Source organism: Crinia signifera, chromosome 6, assembly GCF_055691185.1.
Source record: "Crinia signifera chromosome 6, ASM5569118v1, whole genome shotgun sequence".
NCBI classification, from domain to species: domain Eukaryota; kingdom Metazoa; phylum Chordata; class Amphibia; order Anura; family Myobatrachidae; genus Crinia; species Crinia signifera.
This window is the reverse complement of record NC_139222.1, coordinates 88178603-88203535: the sequence shown is the minus strand read 5'-3', so window position 1 is coordinate 88203535 and position 24933 is coordinate 88178603. Positions and strand designations below refer to the sequence as shown.

The 24933-nt window shown below is 44.3% G+C and overlaps 1 protein-coding gene across 1 annotated transcript; it reads right to left on the bottom strand.

Moving 5' to 3' along the window:
* Window positions 1-1052: 1052 nt before the first annotated feature.
* Window positions 1053-24768, bottom strand: LOC146007010 (CCN family member 5-like). Its single transcript, XM_083145414.1, has 5 exons — window positions 24635-24768; window positions 17785-18001; window positions 15729-15980; window positions 15314-15492; window positions 1053-2093 (listed from the first exon to the last, which is right to left on the bottom strand). Exons 1-5 carry the CDS (start codon window positions 24683-24685, stop codon window positions 1872-1874), a joined length of 921 nt encoding a protein of 306 aa, XP_083001540.1. The 5' UTR covers window positions 24686-24768; the 3' UTR covers window positions 1053-1871.
* Window positions 24769-24933: the final 165 nt, after the last annotated feature.

The following is a 24933-nucleotide window of genomic DNA, read 5'->3' as shown; positions in this document are numbered from 1 at the left end:
CAAATGTGCTATTAGGATTAAGTTAAGTTACAGAAACAAAACATGTGTCCACGTTGTACATCTAGCCTCGTTTCATGTTAAATAGCCGTTTTATTCAGTAGCACTGAGCATCTGTTTAGCAACTTTTTCCATAAAAATGGTCTTATTTACATAAAACAGATGCCCAAGCAGCTTCTGCTGATTAAAATGATATGCAGTATGTCTATATTCAGTGTGTGACTGCATTGCATAAGAAATGGATTATTATAGTGTTTTATTATTATAGTGTTGAACACGTAATATAGGGATGCCGCATATCGAACATAATAAAAAAGTCCCCAAAAAAGACACTCGGCGCTAAAGAGTCACACAAAGCTCATGAGTTATGCATAATGCAATATATACATAGATGTGTGTGGACACATCTGCACACACATAAACAGTGCAAACAGCCATCAGTCTGGCAGAGAGGGGTTATGCTAGGTACACACCAGAACTACTGTGAGCAGAATGTGAGATGATTGGACGATGGTCCCACTATCTGTTGGAGCACACAATCTGCATCCGATCCGATCACGATCTGTATCCAGTTGAATGGATCTTTTACAAATCCTGACTGCAGCAGGTAGGATCTCCAAAATGGCCAAACGACCAGCGGGGACAAACATCGGATCGGATCTAAAACATGCCCAATTTACATACAATCAGTCGAGATTGCATTGAAATTAGGGGAATTGAGGCCAAATCTTTCTGGTGTGTGCCCAGCAGGGCTATGACCCTCTAACCCCCCCCCCCCCCGGACTCACGTCATTGGCTATTAGCATAAGAGCGCCCAGTGTTTTCATGAGAACGTTCTCATGCCTTCCCGCCCAGCCACCACAATCTGTTCGCCGTGGCCACATACAACAAACATCGGTCCCCTTGTGAAGGAGCGGCCACAGTGAACGGACCTGAAGAACTTCTTGTGTATGCTGATCAAGCAAGCAGGTATGGATATACAACCTGGATACAAGGTATGACATTGCATTTATTTGTAGTGGTTATTAAAAAACTATTGACAACACAATCACTGGTTCATTATAAATTGTTTTAATTTAATTATAATACACATTTTACACAGTCACATTTTAGCTGATACTATTACATTGTAAACTGTGGCATAAGTGATAGTAGGGCAGAAATCCCGTGATACTGTTGTTACCAAATGAAATGGACTTTCTGCTTCTGTCCTGGCTTTATTATAGGTTATTATGCAGAGCGAGTACGGCCTCAACATTCTATGATGTCATCATTTTATGTGCTTGTAGTGCAACTTGTACTATTATTTATGTTCATTCTATGCAATGAAAACTGCAACAGAATATTCCTATTATTATTATTATTATTATTATTATTACCGGTATGGAGAGATAAGATAGAACTCAGGGGCCAGTCTGTTACAGAAGCATGTAACTAATACCCCTTTTATACCAAAATGCCGGGTCGCACATGGGTTTTTGGACCCAGATTCAACCCGGGTGCGACCCGGTGTTTGTTACCTTTTACACCGCCGCAACCCCCCCACCCTGCACAGGCTCAGGTTGTACGTCCCCCATTGATGTAAACAGGAGCCGGGTCGGATGACCCGGAGTACCCGTTTACACCACCCTCTACCAAGGTCCTAGCTGTGTTCTACCCAGGTCAGGGCCTGCGTAGAAGTCCCATGTAAAGGGACATGGCATGACCCATTTACACCGCCGCTGACCCGGGTCTGACCCGGCAATGTCCCGGGTTTTTGCGGCGGTGTAAAAGGGGTATAAGTGGCCCTTGCCTCTGCTCCAGGTTTATTTCCATATATTTGTAAATATGATCAGGGAAGTCTTCCATTGTCCATTCTGCAAGGAACAGGGGCTTTAATAACAGACACAAGAAACAATGAACATCATCAGTTTCCTTATTACTCCTGCACTGCACTGAAAATCAATCATCTCATTTACAGTCCGATAAGGGACACAGTTCCTCACACCACACGATCCACAAAACCTGGGCTGATAGCTGCTGACGCTGACACAGTCCGGTATCTCCAGCCTGATTGGATGTGATGATAGCAGCGTAGGGATACACAATGCTCCATCCTACAAAAGGAAAGTCTCTGTTAGGAATATTCCACATACACATTTTCTCCCACTGAATGTATCTATAGAACACATTTATTAAGAGAGAATAGTTACAAGAAGTCATGTAGAGGCCGGACAGAAGAATTGTGGAATTTTATTCATATTCCTTCTACCTAGACCAAGCATTCCTAACCTTGGTCATCAAGGCACACTAACTAATAATCCAGGTTTTGTGATATCCATGCTTGAGCACAGGTGATGTGTGTGCTAAAGCCTGGATATCCTCAAAACCTGCTCTGTAGTGTGCATTAAGACCCGAGGTTGGAAATGCCTGGTCTAGACCATAAACTCTTACAAGGGCTTTCTACTCTCACTCACATCTTCTGGTCCTCCTGCATCATCCTCATTGCGTATATACATGTTCTGTTTTTACTTATATGCTTTGTGATTGTAATTGAGTGTTGTATAGTTTTGTGGTGCCTTATAAATATTGCTAATGATTATGATTTTCATTATTATGGTGGAACCGTTTGTGAGGTGGCTGCTCCTCAATACCGTACTATGCAGTACTCAATTCCATATAGGGATGGACAATGCAGGAAGGAAGTACTGCATAGTACGGTATTGAGGAGCAGCCACCTCGGAAGATTCCTATCATTTGCCCTTATTACTGCCCACAACAAAAATGGCGGATGGGGCATGCAGAGAATAATAAAGCCGAAATCTGTGTAAAGTCATTATGAATTGAGACTCATCATGGGAACAAAGAAAAAAGCCTGTGTATAAACGAAATACAAATGAAAACCAAGCTCGTTCTAAATAGCTGAATGCGGTCCGTCTGGAACACTATGCACGCGGTGGAACGCAAACAGGAAGTGCCGCGTGGAATGCACGGCACTTCCGGCCTATGGAACCGGCGGAAGTACAATCACAGCATTCTATACACCTTCGTGAAGATCACTAAGCTAGGTGGAACGCAAACCGGAAGTGTTGTGTGGAACGCACAGCACTTCCGGCCCGCGAAAATTGCGGAGGTTTTCACTGGACAAAGGGGGTACAAATACAGGAAACTAACAGAGTGTGAATATTCCCAGCTTGAAAAAGGAAACCTATGTGTTTCCGAAACGCGTTGCTGACTACTATATGGACACACTCTGACTGATCCTAATGGTGTTATCCTGAACTTGATGCACTGAACCTGGACACTTTATTTGGAACGCACCTTCTGGCACTTTTGCACTTTATATTTGGGGACTCATCCAAAATCAAGCCTCCTGCGGTGGTGACGCAGAAACTTCAGTTGAAGTATAGCCCACCGCAGCACCGATTCATGGTGAGATGACTGTTTTTCCCAGAATATATGAAAATCAGTGTTTCCATTTGATGTCCAAAGTAATTGATGTCTGTATGTTTATATATGTTTTTACATATACTTTTTTAAAATTGTGATTTTTTTCTCCTAAATAAACCCTTGTTGATTCATAAGGTGTATATCTTCACATCTGTTTGAAATCATTGCGCCAAGCTACAACTGTCCTGATGTATAATAATTCTGTCTGGGACACAGCTGTTGAGGTAACTCACAAAGTCAACAAGGGTCACCATGTCTCCTGTCCAGATCATAAAAAGGTAGTCTATAAAACGTTATTAAAACACTATGGGCCAGATTCTCTAAGCTACAAAAGTGATAAAAAGGAGAGTGATAAACAGCCAGCCAATCAGCTCCTACCTGCCATGCCACAGACTGTGTTTGAAAAATGTCAGACAGGGGGGCGTGGCTTGGCGAGCGACCTGAGCAGTCACGCTTTGAAAGAGCTCCCGATACTCTAGCCCTTTAAAGCATCCCCAACAGCTTTTCACCCCATCCCAAACCTCCTCACACCCCAGGACCAGTCCCCCCTGTGCCCGGTCGACATCCGATCCTTGCCGCGGAGCCGGGGAGTGCTTTTAAGCGCTCCCGCGGGTTGCGGCCTGGTCGGAAGGCCGGAGCCGGGACCTCAGTTACCTGCGTGAGGCGAAGCTCCGTCCGGAGGGGAGCCCGAACTCAATACGCCCGCCGAAAAGAAGTTGTGGATCGAGGACAGCGCGGCAGAGACGACCTACCACAAGCCTGCTGCCTCCCCAAGACTCCCGTCGGACGCCCGCCGCTGACGGCGTTCACGAGCGGCTGCCGGGACCGGAGCAGCGGACGGAGAGCGAAGGAGGCGGTGAGTGACAGCTAGCAAAGCCGGGAGAGGAGGCCAGACAGACATCAGCCCGCTGGTACCCCCACACACAGAGCCAGGCTGAAAGCTCCGTCCAGGACCCCGCTTGAAGGCCTCACCTGCCCCCCCTGTCCAGCCGGCGCCATCTTGGAAGCTGCTACGCAGCTTATAATACATACAAAGCCCTGTCCCTAACAGATACTACCCACAGCATCCACATCTGTGGCATCTTCCTCCAGCTATTCCCCTGCCTCGGTTCACCAGGGGTGGGGGCAGCTACAACCCAGCTACACTGTCATAGTACCTAGTACTCTCTGTGGCCCAACACCTGTGCCCACTGTGCTGCGGCAGCTCCCTCACTGTACCAAGCACCATTGATTACCATTCTCAGAGGTAACAACTCCTTGACAGTCACAGATCAGGATCTGCACAAAAAGGGACCCTGTATTTAAAGAAACACACTGTATAATCTCCCAGGAGCTTTGGAATAAGTACAATTATGTGAAAACTGCACCTCCATAGCTGCCACTCACTACAGATGTAAATAGGGCTGCATAAATGCTATAACAACCCTATACTCCTTCCCCGGTACCTGAGTCAGAGCGCCCTCAATCTCCCTAACAGAGGATCCCATACATAATTATGCCGGCTAAGAAACCCAAGGATGCAGTGCCATCCAAAATCTCCCTCCCCTCCAGGAAATCCTCACAACCCCCTCCAGCCACCACGAGCCCCCTGAGACAGCTCCCCCCTGCCCTTGGAAACCAGACAGAATATACCCCCCCCCATCGAGTTGGCTGGGGTGGACACTGAGTCAGAAGCGCCAGTAACGGTGAAATCCTTGTGCCAAGTCTTCACGGCATTCCAAGCCAAGATGTCTCAAGACCTAAAATCGGCTATCCGCGAAGTCAAGACAGAGTTAGTGGCTATAGGGGACAGAACCGATCACCTAGAACGCAAAATGGAGGAAATAGTTGCCTCACACAATGATCTGATATCCTCCTATGACCGCCAACAACAAGACATAGCCCAGGTCCAAGCTAAGCTAGCGGATCTCGAGGACAGGTCCAGACGCAACAATATCAAAATTAGAGGTATACCCGATTCGGTGGCTAACTCAGAGCTGGAAGACTACGCTATCAACCTGTTCAGTAAACTGCTGCCCACAACAGACCCCAAAGAGTTCCTGATTGACCGCATACACCGCCTCCCTAGACCAAGAACGGTCTCCGCAGACCTACCAAAGGATACCCTTCTGCGTGTCCATTTCTTCACGGTCAAGGAACGCATACTTAGAGCTGCCCGGGAATCCAAAAACTCGGGCACGCTAGGCGGCCTGCAAATCTTCCAGGACTTCTCTCCGGCAACCATCGCCAATAGAAGAGCTTTCGCACCTGTCACCTCTGCTCTCAGATCCCACGACATCAGGTACCGCTGGGGATTCCCGGTTAAACTAATTATCTACTACGAAGACACCTCATACTCCGTATCGACATTGGACGCAGGAGTGAAACTTCTAATGGACTGGGATATATCGGTCACAAAACCTCCAGAATCGAGACGCCCACAGGCCCTACATCAAGAATGGTCAGTTACCTGATTACCACTGTCACGCCTCGTGTCAAAACCAACTAGACCTCAGTTATCCGAGGCCCAAGTTCCTGCTCTCCCTTCCACTGGGATGGGACTCATATGTTAAGTATTATTTATGTTTATATTTCTCACTATGCAGGACTCTTGGCACTCGACTTACCCAGTTAGCAAGTGTTGTTTGTTATAAATCCTGCGTTCCTCTCCGGTTCACATTTTCTGAGCCCAGAGGTGTTATAGGTTTAGAATGTTATATGTTCAAGTTACTAGACTTGCCCTATAATAGGATAGTTTTTGTGAGTTAATAGTGAGTGGCGGCTTACGTTCCACGAGCCTCGCCAACCCCCCCAACCTCTCTTGCACTACTGCATGACCTTTTCTCCCCTGCAGTAGTCATGCGGGTCCAATATACCGGACCCTTTTGTTTTACCTCTCCCTATGCTTACCCTTCGCCCCCTACACTTCCCTATCCTACATGTCCCCCCTCCCCAGCCGACCTCCCCACTAGGGTGACGGCAAAAGTAACAGCAGCAAAGCTATGGCACAAGGTCTATCCGGGGTTAAGACCTAAAACCCCACAGCATCCCCTTCTAACCTCACAATGCCTAAATTTCTATCCTTAAATGTTAAGGGGTTAAACTCCCCTAATAAAAGAAGACTAGCTCTCTCCTATTTTCATAAGCAGAGAGCAGACGTGGTTGCTGTTCAGGAGACCCATTTCAACTCCACTAACCCCCCGTTGTTCAAAGATGTGAACTACCCGTCCGGTTACTATGCAAGCGGCCCGTTCAAACGTAACGGAGTTGCCATTTTGTTCAATAAGCACACCTCCTTTGTCCTACAATCCCAAAACTCTGATAAAAACGGTAGATACTTGATACTGACAGGCCTATTAGAGGACAAACCCACTACCATAGTATGCCTGTATGCACCAAACACCAACCAAATCCCATTCCTACGTAAACTATTTCTCCTTATCCGGAAATCATACAGAGGCTCCCTGATACTTTTAGGAGATTTCAATTTAGTTTTAGATCCCAGGGTAGACAAATCCCAACAACCCACATCACGCCCTTCCCAGATGGCTGGCCCATCCCTAGCTTTTCGCAACCTTTTGTTAGAGTTTGATTTGTATGATATCTGGAGAACTAAAAACCCGACTGGCCGCGACTACACATTTCACTCCTCGGTACATAATTCCTATTCTAGAATAGACTATATCCTTTGCGATAAGTGGTCCCTACAGCAAACCACAGATGTTGATATTCTCCCGATCACTTGGTCTGATCATGCTCCCGTCACATGGAAATGGTGCCCCAACCCTTCAACTTCCCCCCCGAGGCCTTGGCGTCTCTTCCCCCACTTGTTAAAAGACCCTACGGCCAAAACAACAATTTTAAACGCTATTAATTCTTACCTCGCTAACAATTCCCCACAAGAAACGTCCATCACCAACCATTGGTGTGCCCTTAAGGCAGTTACGAGAGGCGCAGCTATACAGGCTGGCTCATATCTCAAACGCAGTTCCACTAAGGCCCAACAAGATCTAGAGTCCAAACTATCGAAGCTAGAATCCCAAAATAAAACAGCCCCATCTAGAACCTTGAAATTGGAAATATCAAACATCCGTAATCAACTCCAAAAAATTCTCTTGGCTCGTACACAACTAGCCCTGAACAGAATGCGCCATAAATATTACCTAGCCAGTAATAGATCGGGCAGAATGCTTGCCCGCAAACTGCGAGCTCAACAAGCCAAAAACAGAATCAGACATATCATAACCCCTTCCAAAGAGAAACTCTTAAACCCCAAGGACATCGCCAATCAGTTTGCTAAGTACTACTCTCAGCTGTATAATCTCTCCTCCGATACTTCCGCACCACAACCCACCAACATTACAATATCTTCCTTCCTAGACAATATACAGCTCCCATCCTTAAAACCAGAACAACTAGAAGCCCTCAACGCCCCATGGTCAGAATCGGAGATCCAGTCCGCCATAAAATCCCTCCCCCGCAACAAAGCGCCAGGCCCAGACGGCTTCATAACCGACTTCTATATCACATTCAAAGACCAGTTAACTCCACTTTTAACAAACCTCTTTAATGAACTATCCTCCCTAGGCTCTTCTCCAAAGGAACTACTAGAGGCCCGCATAGTGACCATCCCCAAGCCAGGGAAGGACCCGGCACTCTGCCAAAATTATCGCCCTATAGCTCTGCTAAATTGTGATATTAAATTATTTGCCAAACTAATGGCCCTTCGTATTAATCAGTATTTACCGTTGCTGGTGCACCCGGACCAGACGGGCTTTGTCCCAGGAAGACAGGCCTCTGACAACACAAGGAGAGTATTCAACCTGATCGACTCTCTCACTGGTAAGCAAGATCTCCTCCTCCTATCTCTCGATGCTGAAAAAGCTTTCGACAGGTTGAATTGGAAATATATGCAAGAAGTGCTCACACGCTTTGGCTTCAGAGACCGAATTCTTAATTCGATCCTGACGCTCTATAGTTATCCCACGGCCCGAGTGCTCAGCAACGGATTCTTGTCGGATCCCTTTGATATCACGAATGGCACTAGACAGGGCTGCCCCCTCTCTCCCCTGATTTTTGCCCTCTCAATAGAACCCCTAGCTATCACTATACGCAATGATCACAATTTCCCCGGTTTGCAGATAGGCCCACATTGCCATAAATTAAGCCTATTCGCCGATGATGTCCTGCTCTTCGTGACCAACCCTGTTAGAACCCTCCCATACCTCCACACGATCTTAGATTCCTATAGCGCAGCATCATATTATAAGTTAAACACTACTAAGACAGACGCCCTCCCGATTAACCTCTCAAGACATCTTCCCCAACTAAAATCACTCTACAAATACAATTGGCAAACTGAAGCGATAAAGTACCTGGGCATCCACATCCCTCCGAATACTTCCAATGTCTTTAACGTCAACCTCACCCCCCTTCTTGAAACGCTGTCCACCTTAACAAAATCCTGGGTATCCTACGATATTTCCTGGATGGGACGCATGGCTGCCTTTAAAATGACACTACTCCCTAAATTAATGTACTTGTTTCGCACTATACCATACACAATTCCTAAAAAATTCTTACGACTTGGCACGTCCATACTATTAAAGTATGTGTGGTCGACAAAACCCCCAACAATAGCCCGCTCTAAAATGTCTTTACCTAGGGCATTCGGCGGCCTGGACCTCCCCGACCTAGCTAGTTACCATACAGCGTGCCTCCTAGCCCCCCTCAAATATTACACGGACACTGTCTCCCCCACAGGGTGGGTGTCCATTGAACAAGCCAAGACTCCTCAAATACCTCTTGCAGATCTAATCAGAATTCCAAAACAAGCCAGACCTGTCCATCTACCACTACTACCATCCACCAAGGCCTCTCTGCGAGCATGGGATGGACTACTAGCTAATCTACCAGGCTCGACGAACGTCTTACCCTCCATTTCTATTACAACAGTAGCAAAACTAATCCCAAATCTCAATTTAAACTCATGGAAAACTCTGGGTATCAACTCCCTGGGAGACCTGTTAGATTCCCAATCTTTGTTACCATTCTCCACCCTACAACGTCTATACCCCATTCCCCCTTCTGAACACCATCACTACCTACAAGTGGCACATTGGTGGAAGGCCCTTTCATCTTCCTATACCCCCCCAGATGCTACATCTCAGACACTCCTGTCCAGACCCTTCATGACAGGAACTAAAGGCGACATCTCCTTTTGGTATAGAACTTTGGTAACCCCCTCTGATTTTTCCAAAACCCACTCCCACGAGAAATGGGAATCAGACCTAGGCGTGACCTTCTCTACCCTGCAATGGCGCCAAATCTTCCACACGTCCTTTGCAATGTCCCGATGTTTAAATCACACGGAAATGCACATTAAATTAATTAATAGATTATACCTAACCCCAGACCGTCTGCACACCTTTTGGCCATCCTGCTCTAATCAGTGTTGGAGGTTATGCGGATGCATAGGCAACATTCACCACATTTTCTGGACCTGTCCAGTAATCCATCAGTATTGGTCTGAGGTCTTTGGCTTGATCTCTATAGTGTTGAAGATGACATTAACCCCGGACCCATCCCTCGCTCTATTTCACGTCTACCCACAGACTGTCCCCCCTAGGGATAGATATGTCCTAGGTCACATCCTCATAGCTGCCCGAGCCAACCTTGCCCAAAACTGGAAACAACCCACCCCTCCACTCCTCCTCCAGGTAGTTATGAAGACAAATCATCATTTCCTAATGGAAACTAACTTCGCCCCTTTTGTCTCCTCACCCACCTCCCCCCATATGCGTTGGCTCCCATGGCACACATACATAACGGAAGGCGAAGGTGCTGCATATTTCCCCCCCTCCCACCCGGCGGATCTAAGTCAGCTCAACCTAAATGAAACCCCAGAGTGCTCAGAATAACTAGGCATGCCTGGCTAAGGAACCTTACCAGTTTATATCTCCCCTACAGGAAATGATAAGACCAGAGATTAGAGACGGGTTAGCTAAATGTACTGTTTTTATTTGATAATGTTACTAGAAGAAATTTGTGCCTGCTTTTCTCTCTTCTGTTGATGTAATATGTAGTTTTATATATACTATTTGCTCTGCGTAGCGAAATGCATTGTATAACGAATTTGCTTGTTACCCGATTTCCCCCCCCCCCCCCCCAAATGTCCCCTTTTTCTTTTCTGTTCCCCATATTAAAAATCTGTCACAATAAAAATGTATTTATGGAAAAAAAAGAAAAATGTCAGACAGGAGCTGATTGGCTGGCTGTTTATCACTCTCCATTTTATCACTTTTGACGCTTAGAGAATCTGGCCCTATATGACATTAGTATTTGGAACTTCCCATTATGTATGTTTGTTCATAGCTGTACATATATAGATTTGCATAAGATTGGGCCATATTGGACCCCATGGCCGTTCCTTTAGTCTGCAAAAACACGTTATTAAACAAAAAATCATTTTTGTGTAAAATAACTTCGATCAAAAGTGTACAAAAATCAATAGGAGGACCGTTATAATCTGGGTTTGTTTCAATGGCTTCCTTGTTGCTTTGACCCCCTTGTTATTAATATTTGTGTACAGACTTCCCACATCTAAGGTGATCAGGATACAATCGGGGGGTGGAGGACCGAAAGTTGCTAACTTGTTAAGGAAGCCGGTTGTGTCCCTAAGAAAGTAGGGATTTTTTGCACAACAGGCTGTAGATGATAATTGACATACTGGGACAGTGGTTGTCCCAGTGAACCCCTTTGAGGAGCTGATGGGTCTCCGTGTATGTGTGTGTGTGTGGGGGGGGAAGGGGTCACTAGGGATTTATTGATCTTGGGCAAAATGCGGAGTAGCTGTATTTTTGGAAACTCCTGTGTGAGAAATTGAACTGTTCGTTCATCCAACCATGCAGCAGCATCACTTTAAATCTGTGCATCCTGTGATATTGACGTGAGAAGAAATATCCGTGGAGGTGATTTATGTCTTCTTCACCCCACCCTTCCCTTTGTTGATACATCAAATGGTATTAGCCACAAAGATGGGAAATGTATGTACAGATGAAAGGAAATGGGCGGAATGTTTTTAATCAAGGAAACTGATAAGGAAACAGCAGTAAGAATGTTGTAATTTACTTTGCTGTTTTTGTATTTATAATTTGATGCTCCTACCGATAAAAGGCCATTAACTCTGATATATCCATGTTTACCGATTCCAACAGTCTGACCTAAGCTGTGTACACATGGCGATTCTCAGCAGTTCTCACTTTGTGTCTGCCACAAACCATGGGCCTGATTTGGACCCAATTGGTCGGGACCAACTTCAGCCGCGTTTCCAATTGTGCGGGTCTGCGCATGCACACGGTTGAATATGCGCATGTGCAGACAGCATATGCGAACACCTCTGCGCGAGTATCACACTCGCCAAGGCAGTTGCATGGGCAGGCGAGGGAAGGGGGTGCAAAGGGGGCTGGTGCCGGGGAACGCCCAGCAATGCTGCCTTATTCATAGGACTCTGGAGGGGTAAGTATTGAAAAATGGGGGCAGTGTGAATGGTATGAGGCCCACTGGGACTCTGAGGCCTGTGTGCACTGCGCACATTGCACCCATTATAAATACACCACTGCCTCCCACACTCCAAAAATACAGTATTAAGTTAATTGCTGTGTATTAGTGTATGTGGTAGAGATTATAGATTGTAAGTGCTGAGGACACACTTAGGGCTGCCATCAGAAATTGTGGGGCCGGGACTGACAAAATATGCAGGCCCCCTTTCCCCTACTTGAACCCCTAGCATGCTGGTAAGACCTCCAGTGTCTGCAGTACTGGCCACACTACTCAACCTCTTCATTGCTTCAAGGGAAATGTGAACTCCAGTCCTGGGCCCCCTTTCTATCTGGGTCCGGGACTGGAGACCTCGCTCATTTTGGCTTTTCTGAGCAATATTGTTTATGATAACGCGCAATCTGTACGCATCGATTTACAAACATTTAAAATTACCCCCATCATTGTCTGTACATGTACAGACGATGAAGCACATTGTTAACAAAGACCATGCTGCACAATACAGCATGACCCCCTTCTCCACCAAATGCCACCCACCCTTTCTCCACCCTGCCTGCATCGGCAAGTGTGTATGCCGATACCGGTACCCCAAAATTGCAAGTGTGTAAGGGGCATACAGTAAGAAATATCTCAGGAATATGTACATCTCACACCAGACACTTCTGAAACATTAAATAATGCACCCAAATTGATTATTGCAATAGCCTCCTTACTGGTCTTCCCCCACTCAGACTACAATATATTCTGAATGTAGATCTGTAGATCAGAGGTTCCCAAACGTGGTCCGCTTTGCACCCTAATTTCCAAGTTATAGGTAAATCAATGTTTGGCTATAGGTGACTTAGAGGGTTATATAGACCTAATAGCAGTAGGGTGATTTAGCAGAGCCCTACAATCAGACAGCCGCTGCCCCGCCAGAGTGAAAATCCGCCCGGTGCAAGGCTGTGAATGGCCAAACCTGTTCACAGCTCACTCACCATCAAATGATTTCCCCAGTCTGTGCAGTCAAAGGCAATGCCAGATCCTACTCTGCCTGTGCAATAGAAACAGACTGATTAACACCAGAGCTGACGACACACACTCTCCCCCCTGAAAATGCTTAGGCGCGCCTGCGTTTTCCCTGACACTTCCAGAAAGGGCCGATTATCACCCCTAAACACCAGCCTCCTGTCAATCTACTTGTGAATGGCATGCAATCAGAAAAGACACCTCTTGACCTTGCGCATGCGTGCTTTGTTCCGTACACATGCCCAGTCAATCGATAATTGGCTGCCTTGCAAAAGCATAGGGCTGCAAATAGGTCTTAATTAGTACCTTTCATTTTGATTAAACCATCATCGATATACGTAAAACCTGGGCCGTCAGAGTGTCTTCATGACCATATTTTGGACCCTCTGGGCTAGACTGATTGACCTCACAAAATATTCTGCTGTTCCACAGGCCATAAATAACTCCTCCACTCTGCCCAACATCTGCTTCTCTGTATACAACAAGACATTCGGTACTTATGTATTAGCAGGGCGCCCATTACGTAGTTTGCGTAGTGGTGTATTGAGAATACCAATACACCACTATGCTGACCACGTAAACTATGTAATTTACGCAAATTACATAATTTACGTAATCTACGTAACTGGAGCTGTGCTAATACATAATGGATCATATCCCCACTATCCACGTCATACCCCCATTATCCAGGCCGTGGAGTTAATTTTATAAAGTGTGGCGAGCGCGGGGCTCGCTGCGCTCGCCATGCTTTGGGCTCGGTGGCTCGCTGCGCTCACCACACTTTATTAAAATTAACTCCACGCCCATGTGGATAATGGGAGTATTTCGTGGATAGTGGAGATATGATTGTGTTCTGTGTGTGTAGTGTGTGTGTGTGTAGTGCATTAATACTTACCCTCAATGATGTCCCCGGCCCCAGCGTTCCCCTCCACCGGCACTCGGCGTCCTCCATGCCAGTCCCTTGCGGCAGCAATGTACACAATTAGCGTAGTGCCGCTGGGGGCGGGAAAACCATGTGATGCTCCCCCAGTGGCAGTACACTGAATGAGGTACATTGCTGCTGCCCCAGGACGTGTCTCCCACCCGTCGGCTCTATCCCCCCTCCACCCGCCACTCAAGCGCCGCTGCCCTCGAGCCCGCTGCCCACCCCACGGAGCCCGCCCGAAGTAGCCCGCCCCACGGAGCCTGCACAAAGTAAGTGTAACCCGCCGCCAGGCACATATTAGCAGGGAGCCCGACTAGGCTACGCTGACAATGTAGCCTAAGGTACGTTGTCAGCATAGCCTAGCCTAGCCGGGCACCCTGCTAATACATAAGTACCCTCTCATACCCTCTAAACCTTGAAGCATTCCCTGAAAACTCACCCATTTGGGAAAGGCTATTATATTCCCGAATCACTCACATATCCTCAATAGTCTTCTAACCAGAAACTTTAACTCTTCTCTACACAGTTCCACATAACTTCACACATGTTCTCTTACTACACTTACACAAACCACTGACCCTAGGGCATTTTTGCTGTGTGACTAGATCAGGGATTCCCAACCACAGTCCTCAAGGCACAGGTTTAAGGATAGCCACAATTATGGTCAGCTGACTTACAGTAATATATGGTTATCCCTAAGGCCTGGAATGTTCGAGAGCCTTGAGGGGCAAAGTTGGGAAACATTGGACTAAATCATATAGCTCACCAAGAACCTTTGCAATCTTTCTGGGCCATTTGCAATATGTAGCACATACCCTCATATCTCATGGACCTATTTCCCTATACCTCATAAACTTGTGAGAAGGACTCTTCTTCCTGTTATCTAGCCTAATCGTAATCATGCTTAGTTCCAAATAGTAAAGAGCAAAGGAAAATACTGGTGCTAAATAAGTAACTGATAACAAATAAATAATGTTCCTGGGTCTCCTCAAATTACTTAAACCTGTATATCAGAGGTTCCCATACGTGGTCCTCAAGGAACGCCCGTAGTCCAGGTTTTATGGTTATCCATGGCTCAGCACAGATAATTCAATCAAATTGACTGAGGTACTAATTAAGAAACCTGTGACCAAGAATGTACATAATTAAACCCTGGATCATTGGGGTGCCTTGAGGACCGTGATTGGAAACCTCTGCTGTAGAGGATGTCATAATTATATTTGCCTAATAAAAGTTGTTTTTTATTTTGGTTACTGCAGATACCTTGGCAAATTCAATGGGAAGAACCCAGTGACAATATTGCTTTTCTGAATGACCAATTTTAAAGTCTGAGTAATGTAGAAAGGAGTCTGCAACACAATGTTCATAAAGACAAGTCATTCTCATACTCTGCAATTAGCAATAATTGGTACTTACTGTGCTGATTGATCTGCCTCTACAAGGTCTCACCATACACAGGCGACTCTGTTGTTCCAGTCTACAGTATTGATTTTGATTGGTCACCCTTATAGAGACTCCAATACCACAGCGAGCAGAACATTCTCCCCACTCTGTGCTCCACTCAGGACAGCTAAATTGTGCACTGTGAGGCAGTCCTTCCATAATAAAATAAAAAGGATTTAAAATGTTGCATTATTATTACCAATTAAAACAAAACTATATAGTACAATCTACAACCCTTATACATATGTTGCTTGTCCTAGAAGCAAATACTTATGTATGTATCTATACAATTTAATGCCCACCAGGACATGCTATAAAATATTATATAGACCAAAGCAGTTTCATTGAAGCCTTTTTATACTAATTATGTGTTTTTGTTATTTTTTACCTTGGTCTAGGTAGTTAGAGATCCCGTATTGTTGTTCTACATCACATGTCCACTCTTGGCAGCACTTCCCAGGGATGTCCACACGTCGGGGAAAAGGACACTCTGGTGTAGGCAGCATTACTTCCTCGCTGCAAAGCGGGATACATGTGACCCCGCTATCCACACACCTACACTGGAGTTTACAGCTCGGCTGAAATGTCTCTCCATCTTCATAGACCTTTCCATTGACGTCACAGCTGCCATTGTCATTATCTGGGGATTGCCATCAGTAAAGATGTCAAATAAGTGCACTGTTTTATAAGCTCAGTTCCTTTTCTATGTGCTGTCAGGAACCAGTTACTATAGCATACAATTGTTTAACAGCATAACATTTGCGACCTAAAAATTACCTTGATACCCCGAAAATCAGATTACTGTAGTAATAAATAAGGTTTAACGTTGATCCCTATTGGCAACTGGGGTTTAATAATTTTCTAATTTTAACTTGCTCCAGTACTGTCAGACATGATCCATATTTTGGCTCTCATTCTAGTCTGCTGCGCTCCCCTGCATGTTCACAAAGGGGTGAGTGACTGCGCATAAACTTTTATGTGCATGTGCAGCTGCTTTATGCAAGCAGGTGTGGCAAACTGCTTGTTCACATCCCGTTCGCACCTAGCAGTGTGGGAAGGGGGTGTGGGTCAGTGGCGAGGGGCTGCGCACATGCAAATTTTGCAGCTTTGCATGTCAACCAGAATGACCTCCATTGTGTGTAGCCAATCAGATCTGTTGTAGTTTATTCACGCTATGCCAACATTCATGCCACTGGCCGATTTTCTTTGCCCACAGCAACCAATCAGATTCTATCATTTTCTAGGACACAATACAGAAATGATTGGTTGCTTTGGTTGGCAATTACGGGGGGGGGGGCTGCTTGTGATATCTATTTACAAGGAATACATTTAAGGCCCAATTTATTTCATGCTTGTTAACTCTCACCTGTTTCGATGTACTTTGGGTGGTAAAGATCTTAAGGAGACTGCCTAACTTACTAATGGAACCATTACTTTATATACATTGTGTTACAGCACCAGCTGGTCAGCCTAAAGCCAGAGTCTCCTTCACACACCACAATAATTAGATCATACATGCAAGTTGTATAACCTTTGTTACATACACAATGTCAATATGAATGTTGAGTTCCTGATTGATCATACACGTGTGCTTAACAGCATTATAAGAGGAGCTACATGTGTATTAGCCTAGGGCACCTGGGACTTTTAATCAGGCCCTGGCAACATCACCTCTTTTCATTATTAGAACGTTTAATAAATGTCCCCCTTAGTGTGAATTCAGGACCAAGGTTAGGAAACACTGCACTGTATACTTCAGACATCTCACCAAGGGCCTTATTCTGATCGGTGCGGATATTCCCGCATGCGGACGGACCGCCGATGTTGATCGTCTGCGCATGTGCAGAGGTCACTCTGCGCATGTGCAGGCGATTTCGCCGCACGGATTCTTTATACACCGCACAGGGGGCGTAGAGGGGCGTGAGGGGCTACTTAGCCTCATTACCCTATGCATACGCCCCGCGTTTCATGGGCGTTCCCATGCAAACGCGGGGCGTATGCATGGTAATGAGGCCGTGACGCGTGGGTACGGGGCGGGCATCTGACATCGCCGGATGTCAGCTGCCCGCCCCCATACATGATTTCACACGGACAAGTGTCCGTGTGGTCTTGTGTGGCGGGACCTGGTGGAGCGTGCGGCCCTGCATTCGATGTTCGGCGACCATCGAATGCAGGGGCTGCTCCCAAGACGGAGGAGGCGTATCCCCGTCCAATTTCATGCGGATCGCCACATATCCGCGTACGGACGGCAGGTGGCGATCCGTATGGAAGGCGGGGATTCGCCTGCACGGTTGCGGCCGCATATTCTGATCGGGCCGCACCGATCAGAATAAGGCCCCAAGTGATCCAGTTACAGTTCTGATTAATGTAATCCTTAAAGCATGGCCTGATAGAGGGTAGGCTGTGTGACAGGGCTGAGAAATCTGCATGAAGGAATATCTTACAGTTACATGTTCCGTCCCTTCCATTACTGCTGGTGGAATAATCACAGGTCAGTTCCTGGGTGTGGTCACAGAGGTACTTCTGATTACAGTGTTCCCCAATCCGACGTGCACATATCTTGCAGCAACCACAGCCATCTGTAATAACAGGGACACCAGGAGGACATCTTGGAGGTAGCCAGGAGCAGACACATGGTCTTCGACAGAGCTGGGCACAAATCTGATGTGAATAAGAAGTGGTGTGTAATTACATTTAAAAGTATAACCTGTGATATTACGTACAATTATTGTATATGTAAAAGTTATGTGACAATGTTTTCAGATGGATAATGAAAGAAGAGTCATAGCATTATGTATCCCATATGCAACTCAGATAGTGACCCCTCATGAAAATCATTATTACAAATATTGTTTAAACTTCACTTCAGGCTATTGGGGTTATTCTGATTCACTCGGAAAGGCACAATCACTCTGTAATGTACGCGTGCTCCGACCTTTTCATACCCCCACTATCCACGTCAGCGTGGAGTCGATTTTATATAGTGTGGCGAGCGCAGCGAGACCGAAGCATGGCGAGCGCAGCGAGCCCCGCATTACTTCACAGGTATTACGTCCCAGCACGGGGCTCGCTGCGCTCGCCACGCTTCGGGCTCGGTGGCTCACTGCACTCGCCACACTATATAAAATCAACTCCATGCCGACGTGGATAGTGGGGGTATGAAAAGGTCGGAGGACGCGTACCGCCGCCCCTCGCTGCGCTCGCCATGCTTCGGGTTGGCGTTCATAGTGTGGTGGCGTTAACAATGGCGGGGGCATTTGACATGTAAAATACCCATAAGAGTTGTATACAATGAAAAATCGGGTCCATTGGCCTATTTAACATTGTTCCCTATGTAAAATCGCGATTTTTTAATTGTCGGGGAAAAGGCTAAAAATAGCCCAAAAAATTGCGTCGGTCGCGTCCATCGCATACCTTAAGTTAAGGTATGCGATCCCCTACGACGGGCACCGTGCTAGGAAACAAGTACCTAAACAAGTGTATCAAGGTTTAAACATCTGGGTGTATTATGATAAATAATGTTCACAAAGGTATCATTTTATTTATGGGTAATTTATTGGGTTAAAATACATAAAACAAACTAAAAGCAGCTGAGAGTTTGTGTGTGGGTTATGTTAAATGCGGAAACATCAACCAGGGTCAAACATCCAGATTTTGTACCATGGTGATTTTCCACAAATGTACTTCTTCCACTCTATGCAGGAACACTAACTCTGGATCAACATGTTTCAAGGTTTCGAGGTTCTCAGTGTGATGTGGATGGTGTTTGTGGGGTAGTTCCGGATCATACTTCCGGTTTCAGTCATCAGACTTCAGACGTATTTTATTAAAAAGTTTTGCTTTAAAGTTTTCTAATCAATAAATAAAAAGAATTGCACTTGTGGAGGTGGGTTAATAAGATCTTGGTTATTATTCTCACATGCCACTGGCCAGAAGTTCCCGCACAGCCGGACTCCACGTGGACTTCGCTGACTGGTGACTTCAGGGTGGGATGCCGGAAGTGTCAAAATAGCGCATGAGGCCTTCTTTCGATGAGCCTGTCATCTAGGTCTTCTTTGTTACTCTGTTTTCATCATGTTATATGCATCCAAGTTTACATAGACTATAGTAGAAGAAGCGGCTAGTATTAATGTTAACTACAAAAAAACATTTGAGCTCAAAGTCTCGATTTAGACCTGTTGGAGAGAGTGTTTTTAATTAGTAAATTGGTCTCATTTCTACTTTAGACTGCTTTCTGTGTTTCTGTCTTTCCAGTTGGTTGTTATTTTCTGTATGCCTATAAATCTTTTTTATGTGCTAGGTTATTGTGTTTCTTCTTGAAGTGGTTTTAATAAATGGTGAGTGGTTAAGCCTTTCTTGATATTGCACTGATAAACAGAACAAAAGCATCAATAAATCTATGCTTATATTACACTCAGTATTCTTAATACAGTTCTTACTACTGCAGACAGCAATTCCTTGTTGCACATGTCCCTGGGAAAATAAGTAACAGGATGACAGCATTATGTCTGAAGGCAACTCTAGCCAATAAGACTCAATACTTGTTGTAATTAAATAATTAAATTGAATAAACTGAACATGATTTTTGGCAATTCCAAAACGGTTCCCTGCCATTCGGAAAAGTTTCCTGAAATCAAATTATTTTATTTTTCCATTTTCTTTTTGTATAGCTTTTCATAGACATTGGTTATGGTAATCTATTTATTGGTTATGGTAATCTATTTATGTCTCGCTGTGAAGAAGAGTTTATTTACAACAGGGGGTACAAAATTGATAAAATGGAAGAGATATATAGATTATGTTCTCTTAATATGGGAAGGAGAGGATTCACTACTACAACAATTCAAAAAGTCCTTGAACCAAAACAATTACAATTACAATATCAATTTCACCTTCAACCTCAGTAAACAAGAAATCAATTTTCTAGATTTAAACATCTGTATTGGGGACAACAGCATTCAAACAAAAATGTATAACAAACCCAGTGATGTAAATGCATACATCCCAGTAGACAGCCAGCATTACCAACTGTGGCAAAAGGGAGTACCTAGAAACCAGTTCTTACGAATAAGGAGGAATTGTAGTAAATCAACACATCGGACCAGACACAAGAAAATGATGGAAGACTTCATGGCTAAAGGTTATAAAAAAGAAGGTCTGGACAACATCATAGAAGAAGTCAATCATAACTTCTTACTGGAAAAGAAAAAAGCTCCACAGTTTGAAAAAGCAGAAAATTATTTTCAATTTGCCTTCTTTACAAAAGTTGACCAAAACTATAAAAAAGTGGAAATTATTTAAAAAGAATGGTATCTACTACAAGATTCTGTCCTAAAAAAATGTAATACCAGATAAACTGAAATGTATATATCAGAAATCCGCCAATCTGAAGGATTGTCTGGTTAGAAGCACTGAAAATGTACGCAATGGGATACGTACTAAGGTATTCTATTACTGCAGGCCTTGTATTGTATGTAGACACAGCAAACCAGACATATCTAAAACCACAGATCTGGTTTTAAACAAATCCCAATGAAGTTTAAAGACTTCATCACTTTTGAGACCTTCAATGTAATCTATCCAGTGGAATGTTCCTGTGGATTAAGCTAAATAGAACGACCGACATGACTGTTCAAAATAAGGATATTAGAAGATCTGCGCAATATCAAGAAAGTCGTAACCACTCGCCATTTAATAAACCACTTCAAGGAGAAACACAACTGTCTAACACAGCACATAAAAAGATTTATAGACATACGGAAAATAACAATCAACTGGAAAAACAGAAACATAGAAAGCAGTTTAGCAAAAGAAGAAATGAGACTAATTTACAAATTAAAAACACTTTCTCCGGCAGGTCTAAACCAAGACTTTGAGCTCAAATATTTTTTTGTAGACACTTAAAAATTAGAAAAATTACAGAACCACAAGCAAAATACCATTATGGAAGATTTATAATAGATCATTGTTCACTACTATGTCATTGCTACTGTATTTATATTCACTATATATATTTTAAGTAAATTTTTTACTTTTTAATGAAATAGGCGGCGGGCCCTATTTCTCCTGTTGGAAATAGCACCCAATATTGAATACCGCCCTTAGTGTGCCCGTACACAGTGGATGACTTGAGAAGTATGTTATTGCATTTTGTGGAAAATCACCACAGTTCAAAATCAGGATGTTTGACCCTGGTTGATGTCTCCTCATTTAACATAACCCACACACAATCTCTCAGCTGCTTTTATTTTGTTTTATGTATTTTAACCCAATAAATTACTCATAAGGAAAAAGATACCTTTATGAACGTTGTTTATTGTGATACACCGTGAGTAAGGGTACACCACCCAGATGTTTAAAGAAACCTTGATACACTTGTTTATGCTGTGTCTATTGTGAGATGGGTACGCCCTTCATTCACTCACAATTTGATTTCCCTCTATCATAGCTCTACTACACATTGCATAATTTTCTTTTTAACCACATATGAGAAAAATAATAAGAACCGCAGCAAGGGAACCATCAGAACAGATACATGAAAATAAGGGAAGTATTTTTGTTATATTTGTGTCCTTTTTCCCACCCTGATTGCCCAGCACAGTGCACCATCTTCCTTTTTTTTTTTTACTATGAGTGTAAGGTGTATGTGTAACGTAAATGCATTTTGGGCTTAGATTTTGGGCCCATCCCCAAGATAACTCATTATTGCATGCCAATATTACAAACAACAGAAATATCCGACTTCTGGTACTGTACCAAGCATTTCCACTATGGAAGGCAACATATATTATGTCACTAAGCTATACAACAGTGAAAACGTGATCCAAATCCATCCAGTAGATTTTGCGTGATAAGAGAATGAAGAAAAAGACAGAAAAATAAATTCATAATAATTTTTTTCATCTCCTTAGTTCAAAAACAGTCCCTAGAAGTATATTTTCTAAAAAAAGAGGGGCACATGGGTAATGGGACACATAATAATGGGGACACTAAATAGAATCTGCAAGATGACCACCAACTGCAACCACCAACCGGCGCCAACCTGCTGCACTTGAATAAAATGTAAAAAAAAATCCTAAATAGAATGGGGCGGGGGGGGGGGAGTTATGTGCTTTGGTTCCCCTGCCCCGGTTGGGAGTCCCCCCTACCTGGCACAGAAGAGAGGGAAATGCACAGCGTCTATTGCCCTGGGAGGCAAACATAAGCAAGTGGTGTGCCTGTTATACACATTATGCCACAGAGTAGAGCGCATTAAAAACATTACACAACAGAGTAGTGTCCATTATTCACATGACACCACACAACAGTGTCTATTATACACATAACTGATGATACACAGAGTAGTGTTCATTATACACATTACTGTACAGTATGCAATGATAGAGCATCTTATACATTATTCCCATTGTAGCACCACGTATAGACATTTTGGCATGGTAGCACCCCCTATATGCAATGTGGTCAGGATGCCGGTGTTCACTATACTGAAGCCGGCATCCTGACTACTGTTGGAACCTGACCTGAATTAGGATGTTGGCACTGGAATCTAAATTAACAGAATGCCGATTGATAAGTATTTGGGGAGCTTTAGCAAGTGGTTAGGCTGTGGGAAAGGGGGGGGATTAGGGTCAAGCTGCAGAGTGGGAGGGTTAGGGCACTTAGAAGGATGGTTAAAAGGGGATTATGGGATTAGGATAGAGATGGGGGAAGTTAGGTTTAGGCTGAATGGAAGGGGGATAGGTTTGGGCATTTACAAAGTGGGACAATGTTAAGCTGCGGGGAGGGTAAAGCTGGGTACACACTATACGATTTTGTTGTTGTGCCCACTGTGAAATGTTCTTGTGTGAGTGTCCAGCGCTGGGGTGCACACAATGTGATTCTCACTGATGGATTTATTTGAATGCAGGAAGTGGGCAGTGGGGCTGGATGGAGCTACAGAGGGAGGAAACGCAGTGATAAACAGTGACGGACGGTGCAGTGGTATTCCCTCGAACTGACTGGCGGTACTGACAGAGGGCCACCAGGAGACTGCAGCTGGATGCTATCTTTCGGTTGCTGTCATCTGTTTCCCAGGTGCTCTGATTAATTGAAGCAGCCGGAAAGCATTTTCATGCGGCCAGCAGGTATGCAATGCAGTGCGCAGCTGCAGTCAGTCAGTGGCCCAAAAGTTGTAAAATTGAAGTGGCCTGGGGGGCAGGTAGCACCCTACCCCCTCTGCCCAGCCCACCACTAGTGTCGACCGAATGACAGTATACCGGCAGCTAAATAGACTAGCAGGGTAGGGCTAAACAAGGTGGGCAGAGTTAAACAGGGTGGAACAAAATACAGAATAAAAACAGGGGAATAAAATATGTGAAATCTGTGATATTATAAAAAGGGATAAAATGGGAATGAGATTAAAAAAGAGGAATAAATAAACAAATAAATAAACAAAAATCAATTGAATATCACACCCGACTATCACTACAAAAGACGTCAGATGCGTGTATCTGAAAGGCGGAGTGAAAAGGGTCCCCAAAAGTAAACATCTGAATACCACCCATGGAGAGAATGTAGAATATAGCAGATGTATGGTGGCAGGTTTAGGGACAGATTGCGTACCATCGGTGGTATGCTGAGGGAAAGAACATACAGTATGTACTGTACACCTCTAGCTAAGACCATGTGGAAATCAAAATGTCATGAGTTACCCAGAATGCACTAGGAATTTACTACAGAAGCCTGAGTAGTTCAGAATTAAGCTAATTCTGGGCTGACCACTAGACAGGGTTAATAACAGGAATGACTGTAAACATAACAGTGACATAGATAGTAAATATATATGCTGTATTCATGACACCCACCGCTTTAAAAAAACAGTAGTTTTCTGAAGATTTACCACATTGGTTTCTCTGCTGATACATCCTGCTCTTTAAATACTTTAAAAGCTTTTTCTGCATGCCGGCTTACTAGTGTATATATATGCCTAGTGTCTGTGTAGCTCCAAAACACTGCCATCTGTTGGCAGCAAGTGAAACTACATCTCTTTCTCACAGAAATTAGCTGCCTTACTAGCTTTCGAAGCATTTGCTTTGAGCAGGCTTACTAACACACACACACACACACACACACACACACACATATATATATATATACTGTATATTAAAACTAATAATTCAATAGTTTTATGCACAATGAACACAACTTTCTTCAGCATAATCTCCCTAAATCATCTAAGAATATATGTATGCTAATAAAATGATACTGTGTTAGCATTAATATCCCTTGCATTGTGGATGTGAGAACATGACATACCTGTGACAGAGTGCAGACCAGAAAGAGCAGGATACATCTGCTGGACAGCATGCTCCCATCGGTGGAACAAGGGCCCTGTCTCCACACTTCCTACTTGCAGGAAAGTGCAGCTCCTGCTGCTGTGTATGATCGCTCAGCTATGATATTACTCACAGGCTGCAACACAAACATCAGACCCTTGGACACCCATCAAGATTTTTTTTTTCACATTCCAGCTGATGTTTTCAGCTCACCTCCAAGTAAAAATGTATTATTATGTAAAGGAAAAAACTGAGTTCTTAGATGGGGACAAGAATTTA